This window comes from Coturnix japonica, chromosome 10, assembly GCF_054131305.1.
Source record: "Coturnix japonica strain WE chromosome 10, WE-NBRP24, whole genome shotgun sequence".
NCBI classification, from domain to species: Eukaryota; Metazoa; Chordata; class Aves; order Galliformes; family Phasianidae; genus Coturnix; species Coturnix japonica.
Window position 1 is genome coordinate 12,626,293 of NC_140672.1, and position 13,233 is coordinate 12,639,525.

A 13,233-nucleotide genomic window follows, 5' to 3' on the forward strand; every position below is an offset into this window, starting at 1 on the left:
TTGCCCCCAGCTCCTGAATCCCCCGTCGTTGTGTTCCCCCATGAGCCCCTGCCCTGAGTGCTGTGCTTCAGCCTCAGTTATTGAGCCCACTGTTACTGCCTTCTCAAAGGGTTGCCCAAGGAATCAGAACAGCAGAGCTCCCATTGGGCCCAAGGCAGAGTTTTGCTGAGGGTGAAGGAAGGAGGAAGTTTCAGCCCTGGATGGACGCCATTCTGTGCCCACAGAGGAGCTTTGTGCCCTCGATGCTGAAGCAGCACCCAGAGCTGGCGGCGGGTGCAGGACCTGAACTCAGAGCCACAAGGAAATCAGAACAGGATGCAGTCAGTGCTGATTGTCACTGCTTTGACTCGGCTTTAAGACTGTGCAGAGTCTCAGAAATACCCACAGAGTAACAACAAAAAGGAGCAGGGCTGGAAAGGAACAGGGCTGGTTTTAATTGTTGTTGTTTTAAACTGTCCAATCAGGCGATGGTGTTAAGCCGTCATGTCGGACAGGTCCAGAAGGAGCTCATCCACATCCTCAACGTCACATCAGTTTCTCCTTCCAGTTCTTCTGTGAGCTCCATCAGAAGCTCCTCAAGGTTGTTGTCTTCAGTGATGGCTGCTTCCCCCGCCCCTGTGCAGCTCAGCTGCTAATTTTCTGCCCCTTGTGAGGAACATGATGTAGTGTTGGATTCCTCTGGCTGTGCCATGGGGTCTGCATGGCTTCCTGGGAGCAGCTCCAGACTTGTGGGAAGGAAAAGAACAATGTACGTGACATTTCTGAGATGTGCTTTCAGCTCTGAGGTCTGTAGTTGACCCTCCCGCCCCTCACACCCACATAGGGATGGTGATTCGATTAACCTGCGGCTGCCTTTGGAGTTAAGGAAACCAGCAGGTGCCTTTTTCATCTGTTCAAGTAGAGCAGTTTGAGTCTGGCAATCAGGGGCTGGGCTTTGTAGCAGAAACACATTGCCACCCTCAATGCTTTGTCTGTAAACATGTCAAGAAATCTTCCTCTGCAAAATCCTGCTTGCTGGCTGAGGTACTTTTCCCCATGAACTCAGCAGAGGTTTTGACAAAGCAGTTTCAATGATCTCAGATGACCTCTTCCTTTGTTGCATTATGCCATGACACATCTCAAACACCCCATTTTCCCCCAGTGTGAAAGAACTTCTGTCTGATGGGAAAAGGGCATTAAGGAAGAACAAGTTGTGGTCATCACCTGCTTGGAAGCTTTATGACTTCGGTGCTGAGCACGGTGTATTCGGGCGGGACTGAAGCAAGAGTCTCCTAGGAAGAAACAAGACAGAGTATGAAGCACAGGTCAGAGTTTCCACAAGTACCTTGTGAGACATCTGCTGCCTTCAAGGGAAACAGAAGAGCTGTAGAACACTTGGAATTTCTTCCTTTTCTTCAAGGGCAATGTAAACCTTTCATATCCACTACTGCTTTTTCCACTGCTCTTACCATTGGTAGTTTTTTAGCTGGGGGCTCATCCGCGTCCTCAGCAGCAGATGGATGAATTTCTGCTGCTTTTCGTTTCTGTCTCCGCGTTGGGGGGAAGGTGTTTTTCCAATCAATGGGCCTCACAGAGACCCTGCGCCCACCTAAAGTAAAAGGAAGAGAGAGCTGGTACTGTCTTGCTGCGCCTCAAGAGAGATCAAGTTCTCTTATCAGTCCCACCACCCTTCCACAAAGTTAAATACATTTGGCCAGTGGAATTGCAATGCCCTGTCCGGGATTCTCAGCCATGTTTTGCACACGGTCATCTCTGTGTACCAACAACGCGTACAAAGGAACAAAGAAACCCAATAGCTGCACTCAGTAATAATCCAGGGCAAGGAAAAGTCTGACAGAGAGCAATGCAAAATGACAGCACTGCTTTTCTGAGGCACCGTAACGAGTTCCTCGTGCTCACCTTTAACTCTTTTCTTGCAGGGCGATTCCCCCGCTTTTCCCTTCTCCTCCTCCGACCGTTTGCGTTTAAGTCCAGCCGGGCCATGGGAGGAAACTGGGATGTCAACTGCAAAGAGTCCCGGGAAAGAACAGTCAGATCTCAGTAGAAAAACAGAGCATCAAACCCAGGAGCCTGTTGAGTATCTGTACCTCTCTCTGGTGCCTTGTCAACCTCTGTCTGGTTCCCCAGACTTTTTGCAAGGCCGCTCTTTGGAGGAAGGCCACTGGTGTCAACTTCTGGCAGAAAAGAAACAAGGAATGATTGATGAGCGTCTCTTTGGGGGCAGGTTTGAGCACAGTCAACCACAAGCTTCACATTTTCAAGCACTGTTTGTTACATTTGCCTTCCGCTGCCCAAATGCTGTGCAGTCAGCACAGACCTGCAGTGCATCTTCCTCACTCCAGAAAAAGCCCAGCGCTGCTCTGACAGCCAAAGCACAGACGGATATTTCACTATCACGACTCTCCCCTGCCACCCCAATGAATGGTGACATGCATCCCGCACCCGCTCAGAACTGACATTCAGAATTGAGCCTTTCATGCTTCACGCCATCGGACACTCACTGTGGCTCAGCAGTGCAGTTGGTCTGTTCCCACCGCGTTCCTTCAGGTGACGAAAGGCGCAGTGTGGTTTCTGGCAGCCTCCGGGCTGGTTCTCCCAGAAGCAGGGAATCAAACTGCGCTGCTTCTGCAGAGAGAAGGAAAGAAAGGGCCATGGAAACGGGCACATCAGGTCTGCAGGGAGATGCCGCGCTCCAACAGCCATCAGAAACCATTGTGTGGAGCCTTAGCTCTGTACCCTCATTTCCTGCCCCTCCTTTCACTACTCCAAGCAGCCAGAATGAACTGCTCTGGAGAAATCCAGGATGGAGAAGGCCCGATAGGGCACAACCGAGCCCTGCTGGCAGGAGGGCAGTGCCACTCTCTCCTACCACCCAGCTCCAGCAGCTTTAGGAGGCTGAGCAATGCGAGCTTTTTGCATCTGGGGAGAAAATGCTTTTGGCTCCTAATGCAAACATCTCCCGCTGTGATATACCTAAGGCACTGAATTCTCTGCCTTCTTTACCTCCTCCCAGTCCCCTCTAGAAACAGAAACCAGTAAGATTTTCACAGCAAACATATCCAGCCTGCAGAAGTGCATTCAGCCCAACCACAGCCATGAAAAGTGGTGTTGTAGACTAAGCTGGAAAGCACATCTTTAGGCAAACACTCACATCAATCCTCATGTGACGGAACTTGCAGTTACTCCTCGAGCAGCCGCCCTCCATCCACAGTCTGCAGACTCGTTCGCTCCCCAGAGCCGCTTCACAGTGGCGGAAGGGGCAGCTGTCTCCCTGCAAGCACAAGGAAACCACAGGAAAATAAGAGCACAGCCTGAAACATGTCCATGCCATTAGCCCAGGCTGTTAGCAGCGCTATGAGGGTAACATCACCAGCAGGTCTCCCCTGCTCCACCACTTTCTCTTCAACATGAGGAAATGGAAGAAAACCCAGGCAGAAGAAAGTCAACCGTACCTTAGTGCAGGTGGAGTAGAAGTAGAAGTAGCAGTCGCCTCTTTGCTGAGACATGGTGAAATTCTTAGAGCCCGTCTGGGTTATCTCCAGAGGAATTCCCTGCTCTTGCAAAGAGACGGTTGTGCTCGAACTGCTTGGATCCCCAAAGAGTCCTCTCGGACCGGAACCCTACAGGAAGTGCCTACAAGGGAAGAATCATGAGGAATAAGCATTTTCCCAGCTTTCTTTTGATGCAGTTTGGGCTCTCGAGGAGGGCAATGCCTTGGAAGCAGCTGATTGCAAGAACTGTGCCAGCTCTGGAACCAATGTGTGTCTAAGTGCCATGACTTCCCCAGCAAGTGCTGTTCTCCATCCCACCAGCAGTTATATACCTTGCAGCATACATTTTGTGTTCCTGCCATGAGAAGGACTCCATCATCTACCCTTGCTGCAGCTGCAGTGGATGCAGCGCTACCACTCACACGTTTGAGAAACCTCCAGTTCTGGCTTACCCGGGCACAGCTGCAGTTCTCCTCCCTTCCAGCTAACACACCAGTGCAATGGCTGGGCAACACCGTCAGTGAGAGCAGGTAGCACCAGCAGCCACCACCACCGTCACTGCCAGCCGGGACAAGGGCTGACACAGCGTGTCCACACTCTGCGCAGCACTCACGGCTCTGGCACTCACTGGTGGCAGCCGTGGCCCCAGGCAGCGCTTGTGAGCTCACTGTGCTTGTGATGTCACTGCACAGCCCACGGCCCAGCTCAGCACCTGGATCTCACCAGGACTTCAGGGGGTTCTGTTAAAAATGTGCTGGATCCGGGGGTCAATAAAGCACAAGTTGCACTCCATGAAGTCTGTGCTCTCCTTCCCTTCTAATGTCTAAAACAAAGGCTGGGGACCAGCAGCAGTTCTGCAGGGCTGTAGCAGCGATGCTCAGTCACGGCTTGAAGCAGAGATTGAGCACCTGGTGGGATGGCAGGGCCAACCCAGGGCAGCTCAGGCACATGCAAACCCCTCCCAGACATCACTGAAAGGTTGGCAGTGCAGGTGAGGGTGTCTGACTGGAGATCACTGCCTGCCTGAGCCCTTCCAATGGTCAGCAGTTTTTTCCTTCCTTTCTGTGCCCCACAGCTGCTGCACTCGGGCTTATCCTCACCTGCTGCAGCCCAGGACTTTGATACCCCATTATCACTGCTGTGCTTTCCATTGCACTGCAGCATCACACAGGGCAGTAATGGCAGTTCATCATCCTCACCAAAACGTGTGACAGAATCTCACAAGGAATCAATTTCCCCTGCAAACAGCCACTCGGAAGGGCCTCCATTGAGCTGGGAGCTCCTCCCCAGCCCAGCTGTTCTGCTCAGACTCCTTCCAGCAGCTGCCCAGCACCAAACCCAGCTCACCTTATTGGCCTGGTCAGTCCGGGCTGTGCCCAGCTCACACACACGCCGCAGCGGTGCCTGCAGTGGGCTCCCAAAGGATGATCTCCAACAAGGAATGCTCACAGCTCAGTGTCTGTGTGCAGTACGCTCACCAGAGCACCAGCTCTGCTCGACAGCTGGGGGCCAAACCCTCCCAACCCAGCAATGACTGTGACCTCACACAGACCCACATCACTGCTGCTCTTTCATCATAAACACAGGCAGCCAGCACCTCCTAGATCCAATTGTAAGAGACCAACACAAGGGTCACCCAGTGGGGTTATCTGAAGTAAAGTAACAGAGAACTGAGGTGACTCTTGTCACAACACTGGGAATGGGGACCAAACCTTCAGGCCAGGTTTCTTGCAGTTAAGATTCCTCAGAGGGAGGTTTGCAGTCCCAGAGAAGCCCATGAGCTCCTCTGCACGATGCTCGGAGCAGAGCTGCCTCATGATTCATCAGTGCTCCATTCCATAACTAAGTACATCTCAGATGAAATAATAATATTTCATGGTCACTTCTTCCTTTCTGTGAGACAAGCCTTAAATGTGTCTTTTTAAAGTCGTCGTGCACCGAATCTACAGCATGCTAGCAATATAGGTATAATGACATCACATAGAATGAAGTGTTTGCAGGGCTTAAGGCCGTGAATCACGGGTGAGATGTGATATTCCCACTGCAATGATGCTTTTAGGGCAGGTTTAAGTGCCTTCCGCTTTGTGTAACGTGGAGTCTGTAGGATGACAATAATGATTGTGGAATCACACTCATCTTTGAGCTCTAACTCACATCCACGTCAGGAGCCTTCCCAAAGATCAGGCCCTGGTTTGCCTGCCCTGCTGGGCCCAGCTCAGTGCAGGACAGGAGATGGATTTCTGCTGTCCCTGTGCTCAGACTCCAAAGCCCAAGATAAGCTGCAGCTGAGATCTCACAGAGCACTCTGAGGTTTCTCTGCAGCTGTTTTCTGCTGCTGTTACACAGCACGGAATAGCTGGGATCCCCCAGGCACTGCCCTCGCACCAATAACTCCATTGTGCTCAGGATGTGCCAATGTGCTGAAGTCAAACTGTGCCATGTGGGTTTCACACAGATCGAACGCAGGCTGCAGATCTGCTGGCAGCCCTCAGGAGCTCCCCTGCCCTAATCCCACTCTTGCACTCCTTCCCTTCGTGCTCTTGTGGCCTTTAATAACACCGTGACACCTGACAGCCTCCTCCTGTTTGTAAGCTGTCATTTTATGCAGCCGTTTCTCTTCCGTTTACCCCCCAAACTGAAGATGTTTCCCTGCAGTGAATAAGCGATGAGGTTCTTTTCACCTCTCCTTGGACAACTTCCTTTATTGTTTTTTCGGAGCATTAGGGACTCTGAGACCCTGGAGTGTGTCCAGAGAGGAGCAATGGAGCTGAGAAGGGCCTGGAGCTCAGTGGGGTCCTATGGGGGTGACCAAGGGGATGGCAGGCAGCCAGTTTTCCCTGTTTTTCTCTCTGGATCCATCCCCGCCTCAATGGGGCCATCAAACCCTTTTGCTGCAGAACCCGCAGGCACTTCACCTTGAAGGATCATTACCTACATTGAAACTACTGTTACATGCAGGCGCACAGGAGTGCCCTGGTTTTCACAGGCTCTGGGCAGAGACGTTCAGGTCTGGAGGCGTTTGGGGCATCACTAATTGAGCTGCAAAATGAGCTTATAGCTCCTGACTCCTCCCATCCAGAAATATCGCTCCTATATCGGCCCGCGCTGCCGGAGCTCACGGGACTCGGCTCCCCGCCGCCGGGATTGGGTGGTGCGTGCAGGGCTGGGGGTCGGGCTGTATTGTGCTGTTGTGTTGTGTTGTTGTGTTGTGTTATGTTGTGTGTTCCCGGTGTTCCCCTGCCGCTCTCCAGCTCGGCTCGTTCCGGCCCCGCATCGTTCTGTGACTCCCCCCCCCCCGCCCCTTGGCGGCTCCATACATGCACACGGCGGCAGCGCGGCCCGCACAGCGCACACGGGGATGCCGCAGCTCCGCCCCACCCCGCCCGGCTGCAGCTCCGTCCGCTCAGCGCCGCGTCTCGGTGTCGGGGCGGCGCCGCGCGGCTCATTGGGTCCCGTTGGCGGGCAGAGCGCGGTGGGTCTCGGCAGCGGCGGATTGGAACGGAGCGGATCGGAACAGAACGGAGCGGATCGACGCGGGGCGCAGCGCATCGCTGTGGGGCTGGCACGATGCTGGAGATCCAGCTGGATGATGGCGGCGTGGGGGGGTACCCGGGCAACGACTATTGCTCGGGGTCGGTGATGTCGGAGCAGGTGTCGGGCCTGGCCAACAGCATCTACCGCGAGTTCGAGCAGCTCATCCACTGCTACAACGAGGAGGTGGTGAAGGAGCTGATGCCGCTGGTGGTGACGGTGCTGGAGAACCTGGACTCGGTGCTGACCGATAACCAGGAGCACGAGGTGGAGCTGGAGCTGCTGCAGGAGGACAATGAGCAGCTGCTCACACAGTACGAGTGGGAGAAGGTGCTGCGCAAACAGGCCGAGGAGGTGAGTGAGAGCGGCCCAGCGCCAACGGGGCCCGGCATCCATCTTGTGCGCAGCGCCAAAGGCCGGGGATGTGATGCAATGTGATGCGATGATATGATGCGATGCGATGTGATGATGTGATACGATGTGATGTGATGTGCTGCGGCGGTACCCGCATCGCAGGCCGCGCTCCCGGCCCCGCTCCATCTGCTCCGCACAGCCCGTGCGGAGGGGAAGGGGAATGGCTGGGAATGGCTGGGAATAGCTGGGAATGGCTGGGAATGGCTGGGAATAGCTGGGAATGGCTCCGCGTTGCTGCGCTGCCCCGAGCTCGAACACCGGCTGCACGGGGATGACTGGAGGATTCCTGCCGGTTTCGGGTTTAAACGCGGCCCTCAGATGGTTGATGTCTTCCCTGTACTTCCCCTGCCCTGGAGATGGTTCCCTGTCTGATCTCAGCGGCCTTTCCCCGGGTGCTGCGGGTCCCGGATCCCCGGGGCTGCGGCAGGTGCTGGGAGCGGGCGGCATCGGGGCACAGCGCCTCATGCGGGGACAAAGGAGCCGAGCTGAGCGCGCTGCTCCGCACTGAGCGCTCAAGTCCGCCGACACCACCGGCATCTTTCTGGCCATAGGCGCGGCCGGGCGGCTCCGGCCTCCAGCAGGGCCGGTCTGCGACGTGCCGGACACATTGGTACCGCTAGAAGTGTAATGCTGTCGTGTCATCAGCATGTCTTTGCAAAGCTGCTGGGAAAGGAATGTATGCGTCTGTATTGGCTGTGTTTTAACACTGGGAGAGTAGAGGGTTTTTTCCGTCCCAGGAGTCTTGCTCAGAGTCGGGTTTTGATTTGCTTAGATGTGGTAAATGAAATCCCTTCATGACTCCAGAGTAAAGCGCCGTGCAGTATTTCAATGGAGGTGCTCTGGGTGCTGGATGGTGAGGACGTGAGCCCAGGACATTTATCGCCCTGTACTAATGCTGGTCAATTTGGGTTGTAGCCTTAAGTTTTAAGTATGTGTTAATAAAACTTACAGCTGATCTTTTCAAATTCATATGAAGGCAGGGAGGGATTGAAAAGCAATTCCAAGTGTGGGACTTCATTCCACAAGCCGGTATTTTGTAGCTTCTGAGAATTAAATACTTGGAAATGTGCTGCTGCTGGGGAGGAGTGGGGCTCGGGGCGTGGGGTGGAACAGCCTCATGGATGGATCCTGCATCTTTGGACTCGTATCTTTCTGCTCTCAGTTTACCAGGTACAGGGGGTGCTGCTTCCTGCTGTGCCTGCTCCTGGAAGCAGATGTGGTGACAACATTTACGTCCTGCAGGGATGCTCAGACCCACAGCATGGTGCTGTTGGCAGATGTAAAAGCACTCTGTCATCCTCAGGTGCATCTGAGCTGAATGGGCAAAAAAGTATCTGCATAGGGCCTTGTTAGCAGAAAGGAATAGATAATGTGCTTCTATGAGAACAAATGGGTTTTGCCCCCTGTGTAGCCTCTGCTATCAGCTCACGTGTGTGAGATACAGCTGTCATTCCCTTTGTGTGTGACCAAAGCACACCATTACCTGCAGCAGTTTCCTGTGTGCCTCTTCCTGTGCAGTGGATTACGTGTTATGGAAGTGAAAATCTCTTATGCTACAGAGAATTCTGCTGTTCATCAGCTCATTGTAAGCAGAGAAATGCACCCCCCACCAGAGCACGCCTTGCACTTCTGTAGCAGGGGAAGCCCATCTCCGTCCCTGAGCAGCACTCGGCGCTGTGTGCTTTGCCTGTCCTGGGTCTGCAGCTTCCAGCCCCACCTTCAGTGGGGGTTCCACCTCCAGGAGCGATGTTCAATCCCTTGCTGTTGAGTTCTTTGCGTGTATCAATGATCATTTCAACAGCTGCAGCAATGCTGGGGAGCTGGGAGTCGGTGATCACAAAGTAATTTGTTCCTGTATTGCAATATCATGTCATGGGCGTCTGATTACATCGTTAGTTTATTGATGTTAAGTGAACTGAAACCAGCAGTGGATGTTATTCTCTGGCATAAAAGTTGTGTCGTATCCTCCTGTTCCCGCTACTGCAGAACCACCAGATCTTGTTTTACATAAGCGTGCACCCAGCCATGTCCTGCTCCATTGGGGCAGCTTGCACAGCCTTCATTTCCCTTCCTCTGAAGCAGAGGTTTCTGTCTCCATGTTCTGCCACTCATTTCCCCAGGATGGTTGCATTCAGTATCTTTCAAAATACTCTCAGCCAAAAGCGAAGCTTTTCTGGACACTTTGACTGCAGAGTGACTCAATATTTTCCACTTGCTCTAAAATAGGGCAGCAGAAGCACCCGGACAAGAGCACTGAAGTCAGAAGTCCCTTGAAATGAAGCAGTGCAGTCAGTCTGTGATTGCAGGGCTCAGAATGTCACATTTCTTTTCCTTGACCTCCTAAACACTGAAGCTGTGGAACAGCGTCAGCTTTTCAGTATTGCCGTGTTCTTCCACCTGCTTTGCATTGTGTGAGCGCAGGGTAATGGCTGCACCTCTCCTAGAGCCCATTTAGGGGCTGACTGCTGCTGGCAAGGGTCTCTTTCTGGAGATCCCCCCTTGGTGCAGCTTTCCCATGTGAATCCGAGATCTTCTGCTCCAGGTGAGCGATCTTCTTCCCTTCCTTTATAGCACCTCTGTTGTGCCGCTCCTGTCATTGCACAGAGCTGGGGCTGCCCTGTCCCAGTGCAGAGTACAGCACTTCCCTTGTTAATCCTCATGTGGAGCCTAATGCACATCCCACTAACTCATCAAGCTCTCACTGCAAGGCCTCCCTACACTCCAGGGAGCCAGCAGCTCCCACTATTTAGTGACATCTGCAGCTTATGCATAGGACCTTGCATAGGAATTTTCTTCCTGCTCTGTAGCGGGTGTTAGGATGGCACCCACTTGTAGGAGCACAGAACTGGGAGGGACCTGCTGACTCAGCAGCCCATTCCTCAGCACTGCAGGCAGTTGCATTACAGAAGCTGCTTCATAAATGTATCAGGCTTTGTCTTAAAGCCATTACTTAAACCTCTTGCGTCTGCTCTTCTAAAAGTGACCTCCTCCTGAATTCCACTTTCTTTTTTTTTTTAACTTGCAGCCTGTTTTTACTGGTTTGTTCTTGTGCCAGCATTGACTTTTACTCCAAGTAACTTCTGCCTCCATGAGATATCTGTGCCTTTGAAGTATTAATAGAAACCAGTCCTGCCTTTGGTCTCCATTGTGTTGGTGGCATGAGCCGAGCTCTGCTCGCTGCCTGCTGGAGGAGGGTCAGGTTGGAGTGCCCCATGGAGGGATCTGTGTGCAGCTGGTTTGGGTGACACTTGGCTGTGCCTGGTTTGATCCCTGGGCGTGTGGGGCTGCAATAGCAGGTGGCTTTCCTGGAAGGCTTCAGCATGAATTGGAGTGTTGCACTGTTCAAAATGACAATGGTAGGATTTATCTGGTGTGATCACCCTGCGTGTTCACCTGTGTGACATCCTGTTGGCTGGAGATGGCAGCACGTCTGTCTGTCTCCTCACACTGTGTTGCAGCTGACCTGGGGCTCATCTTTGCTTTGTGCTCAGCTCCCTTCTCTCAAGTCTTCTCATTGCAGTCACGATGTTTGCATGCCCTTGCCCAGTCCCAGCTCCTCTCTGACCATCAGCATCGCTTCGTTCCTCCTGTGTGATGTTTTGATTCTCTTCATGAGTGGCATCTCCCAGTCCGGTCTCATCTGCTGCACTCGAGTAGCACCTCCTGCCCTGTCAGCCCCACTTACCACAAGGCTGCCTTGAAGAGCTCTGTTAGCTGCCCGTGCTCCCTTTGTGCTCCTCTACAGTGATCCATGGTGTGCGGGGGCAGAGCTGTGTCAGGGCTGAGAAGAGCCCATCTGCCTGCCCTGGCTCTGCCATAGCACCAGGCCTGCTTCATGGAGAGCATTTAAAGGGCAGAGCATCTCATTCTTCAAAAAAAGGCTCAGATCCCTTGGAATAGGAATCCAGGAGATGCTTTTATTGATATATGCCAAAATAACAGCATTTGATTTCACAGAAGCATTTGAAGACCAATCTACAACTATAAAGTAGCTAACACATAAAAGATGTGCTTGTGAATCCTTGAAATTAGCAAGAGAAGCAAAAGCCCTTAAGGGCTGCAGTTGTCAAGGGGATGTTATTTCACTGAGGCTGTGTGCTCCTGTGCAGGTGGAGGTGTTCCTTCAGAGGAGTGTTTCTCTTTGGGGAGGATAGCAAAGATTTGAGCGTGGGGTGTAGCTCAAAGCATCTGCCCACCAGGCAGTACTGCGTCCTGCCACCAGTGGGTTCTGCCCTATTTCTTTGTCTTGGCCTCCTAAGACAGAATACTGTCAACGTAACTTCCCGAATTGCCAGTTAATTACTGCCCCAAATTGTGAGTTGGAGGCTGCACAGCCTGCATTGGCTCCCTGGCTGACAGCCTTCCTGCAGGTGGGGAGTGGAATGCGGTGTGAGTCCTTCCTGCCCTGCAGACAGCCCCCTCCTCACAGGCACCTGTGCGTCCAGCTGTGCATCCAGCTGTGCGTCCAGCTGTGCGTCCAGCTGTGCATCCAGCTGTGCATCCAGCTGTGCATCCTCCCTGTTCTCCCGGGCAGTGCATCCCAGCGCTGCTCTCTGCCCAGCCGCAGGGTAAGGTGACGACTGAGCTGCTGCTGTTCCCGTCAGCATGTAATACGTGCTGCCAGCCAGCCCAGATTAAGACCTTATAATAAGATTTCTGCATATATGCACACCTAGCTCACTCTGCCTGATTTATTGTTAATATGATATGATGGTTTCTGACCGCATGCTACTATTTTTAGTCATTTTCTTCCTCTGAAAGCCAGTAATGCAGGAAGCTCAGCCATCTCCAGTGTACCGCTGCTTTGCAGAGGAATACTCGTTCTTTCACTTAAGATGATTTTGTGCTCGTTGTTTTCCATTTAACGATGAGCGTGTGAACCATGGTGCTGGTTGTAACCTTATCCTGAGATGTTAGAGACCAGCGATCCTGCTTGAAATCCAGGGAGAGGCTCCAGCAAGACTAATTTGTATGTGTACAGTAGCATCATGTTCCATCATTACTAACTGTTTAAAATATATCTGGCTCCTATAACTGCTGGAAAATTATCCTTTGAAAGCAAGTATGAAGGGATTGGAAAAAATAGTAATGCTGTGCTCAGCTTTGCTCTCCCAGGACAAGTGGGAGTGGGCTCTTTGTTCTTCCAGTTCACCCATTGATTTCATTGTAGTGGGGTAGAAAAGAAAGGAAGATTTTCCCTTCAACATCATTTGAATTACCTGTTCCTGAGGCCTCACTTCTTGAGCCTGTCCAGGCTCCATGGCATCCCTTCCTTCTGTTCTGGTGCAGTTTGTAAACATATGTGTGGAAAATAGATAGCTGTGTGTTACTGTCAGTTAACATCTGCAATGTTGAAGTCACCCATAAGGACCAGGGCAGCTGGGTTTCAGGTCTCTCTCAGTTCCTTAGAGAGCAGTGCCTCCATGTCCCCATGCTTGCTGGGTGGCCACTCCCACGGCACCCACTTTATTTGCTTGTCTTGACTTTCTGATGCAGGGGGAGACACTGGCTGGGAGATTCTGATGGAGGAACAGCCAAGAAGCGTTTTGGAGCCAGACAGAGTGAGGAGCCGTTGGGTCCCTGTGCCCAGAGCTGGTGTTCGATCTCCGTAGGAGATGGAGCAGGATATTGCTGCAGTGCACTCACCTGAGATGCTCTTCTTCCCTGAGAACACTTAGAGTGGCATTAATTTTTAATGCTGCTGTCTCTGTTTCTTCTCCACGTGGTCGGCTCATTGCTAGTTTGCAGTTTGTTTGAGTACTTTGAGGCTGCAAGACAGACAAGACTAAGAAGAGCC

General features: G+C 52.5%; 1 protein-coding gene across 1 annotated transcript; it reads right to left on the bottom strand.

Moving 5' to 3' along the window:
• Positions 1-549: 549 nt before the first annotated feature.
• Positions 550-3,547, bottom strand: LOC146759368 (uncharacterized). The gene is made up of 8 exons (XM_085510640.1): positions 3,453-3,547; positions 3,152-3,271; positions 2,502-2,625; positions 2,088-2,174; positions 1,900-2,004; positions 1,449-1,588; positions 1,204-1,271; positions 550-725 (listed from the first exon to the last, which is right to left on the bottom strand). Exons 1-8 carry the CDS (start codon positions 3,504-3,506, stop codon positions 632-634), a joined length of 792 nt encoding a protein of 263 aa, XP_085366766.1. The 5' UTR covers positions 3,507-3,547; the 3' UTR covers positions 550-631.
• Between the last annotated feature and the right edge of the window lie 9,686 nt (positions 3,548-13,233).

Coding starts and splice junctions, on each gene's coding strand:
- LOC146759368 (XM_085510640.1), bottom strand. CDS start 3,506: ATGTCTCAGCAAAGAGGCGACTGCTACTTCTACTTCTACTCCACCTGC. Junction 2,005..2,087: donor TGACAAGGCACCAGAGAGAG/GTACAGATACTC, acceptor GACTCTTTGCAG/TTGACATCCCAGTTTCCTCC. Junction 726..1,203: donor GTCATAAAGCTTCCAAGCAG/GTGATGACCACA, acceptor CCTTCCCACAAG/TCTGGAGCTGCTCCCAGGAA.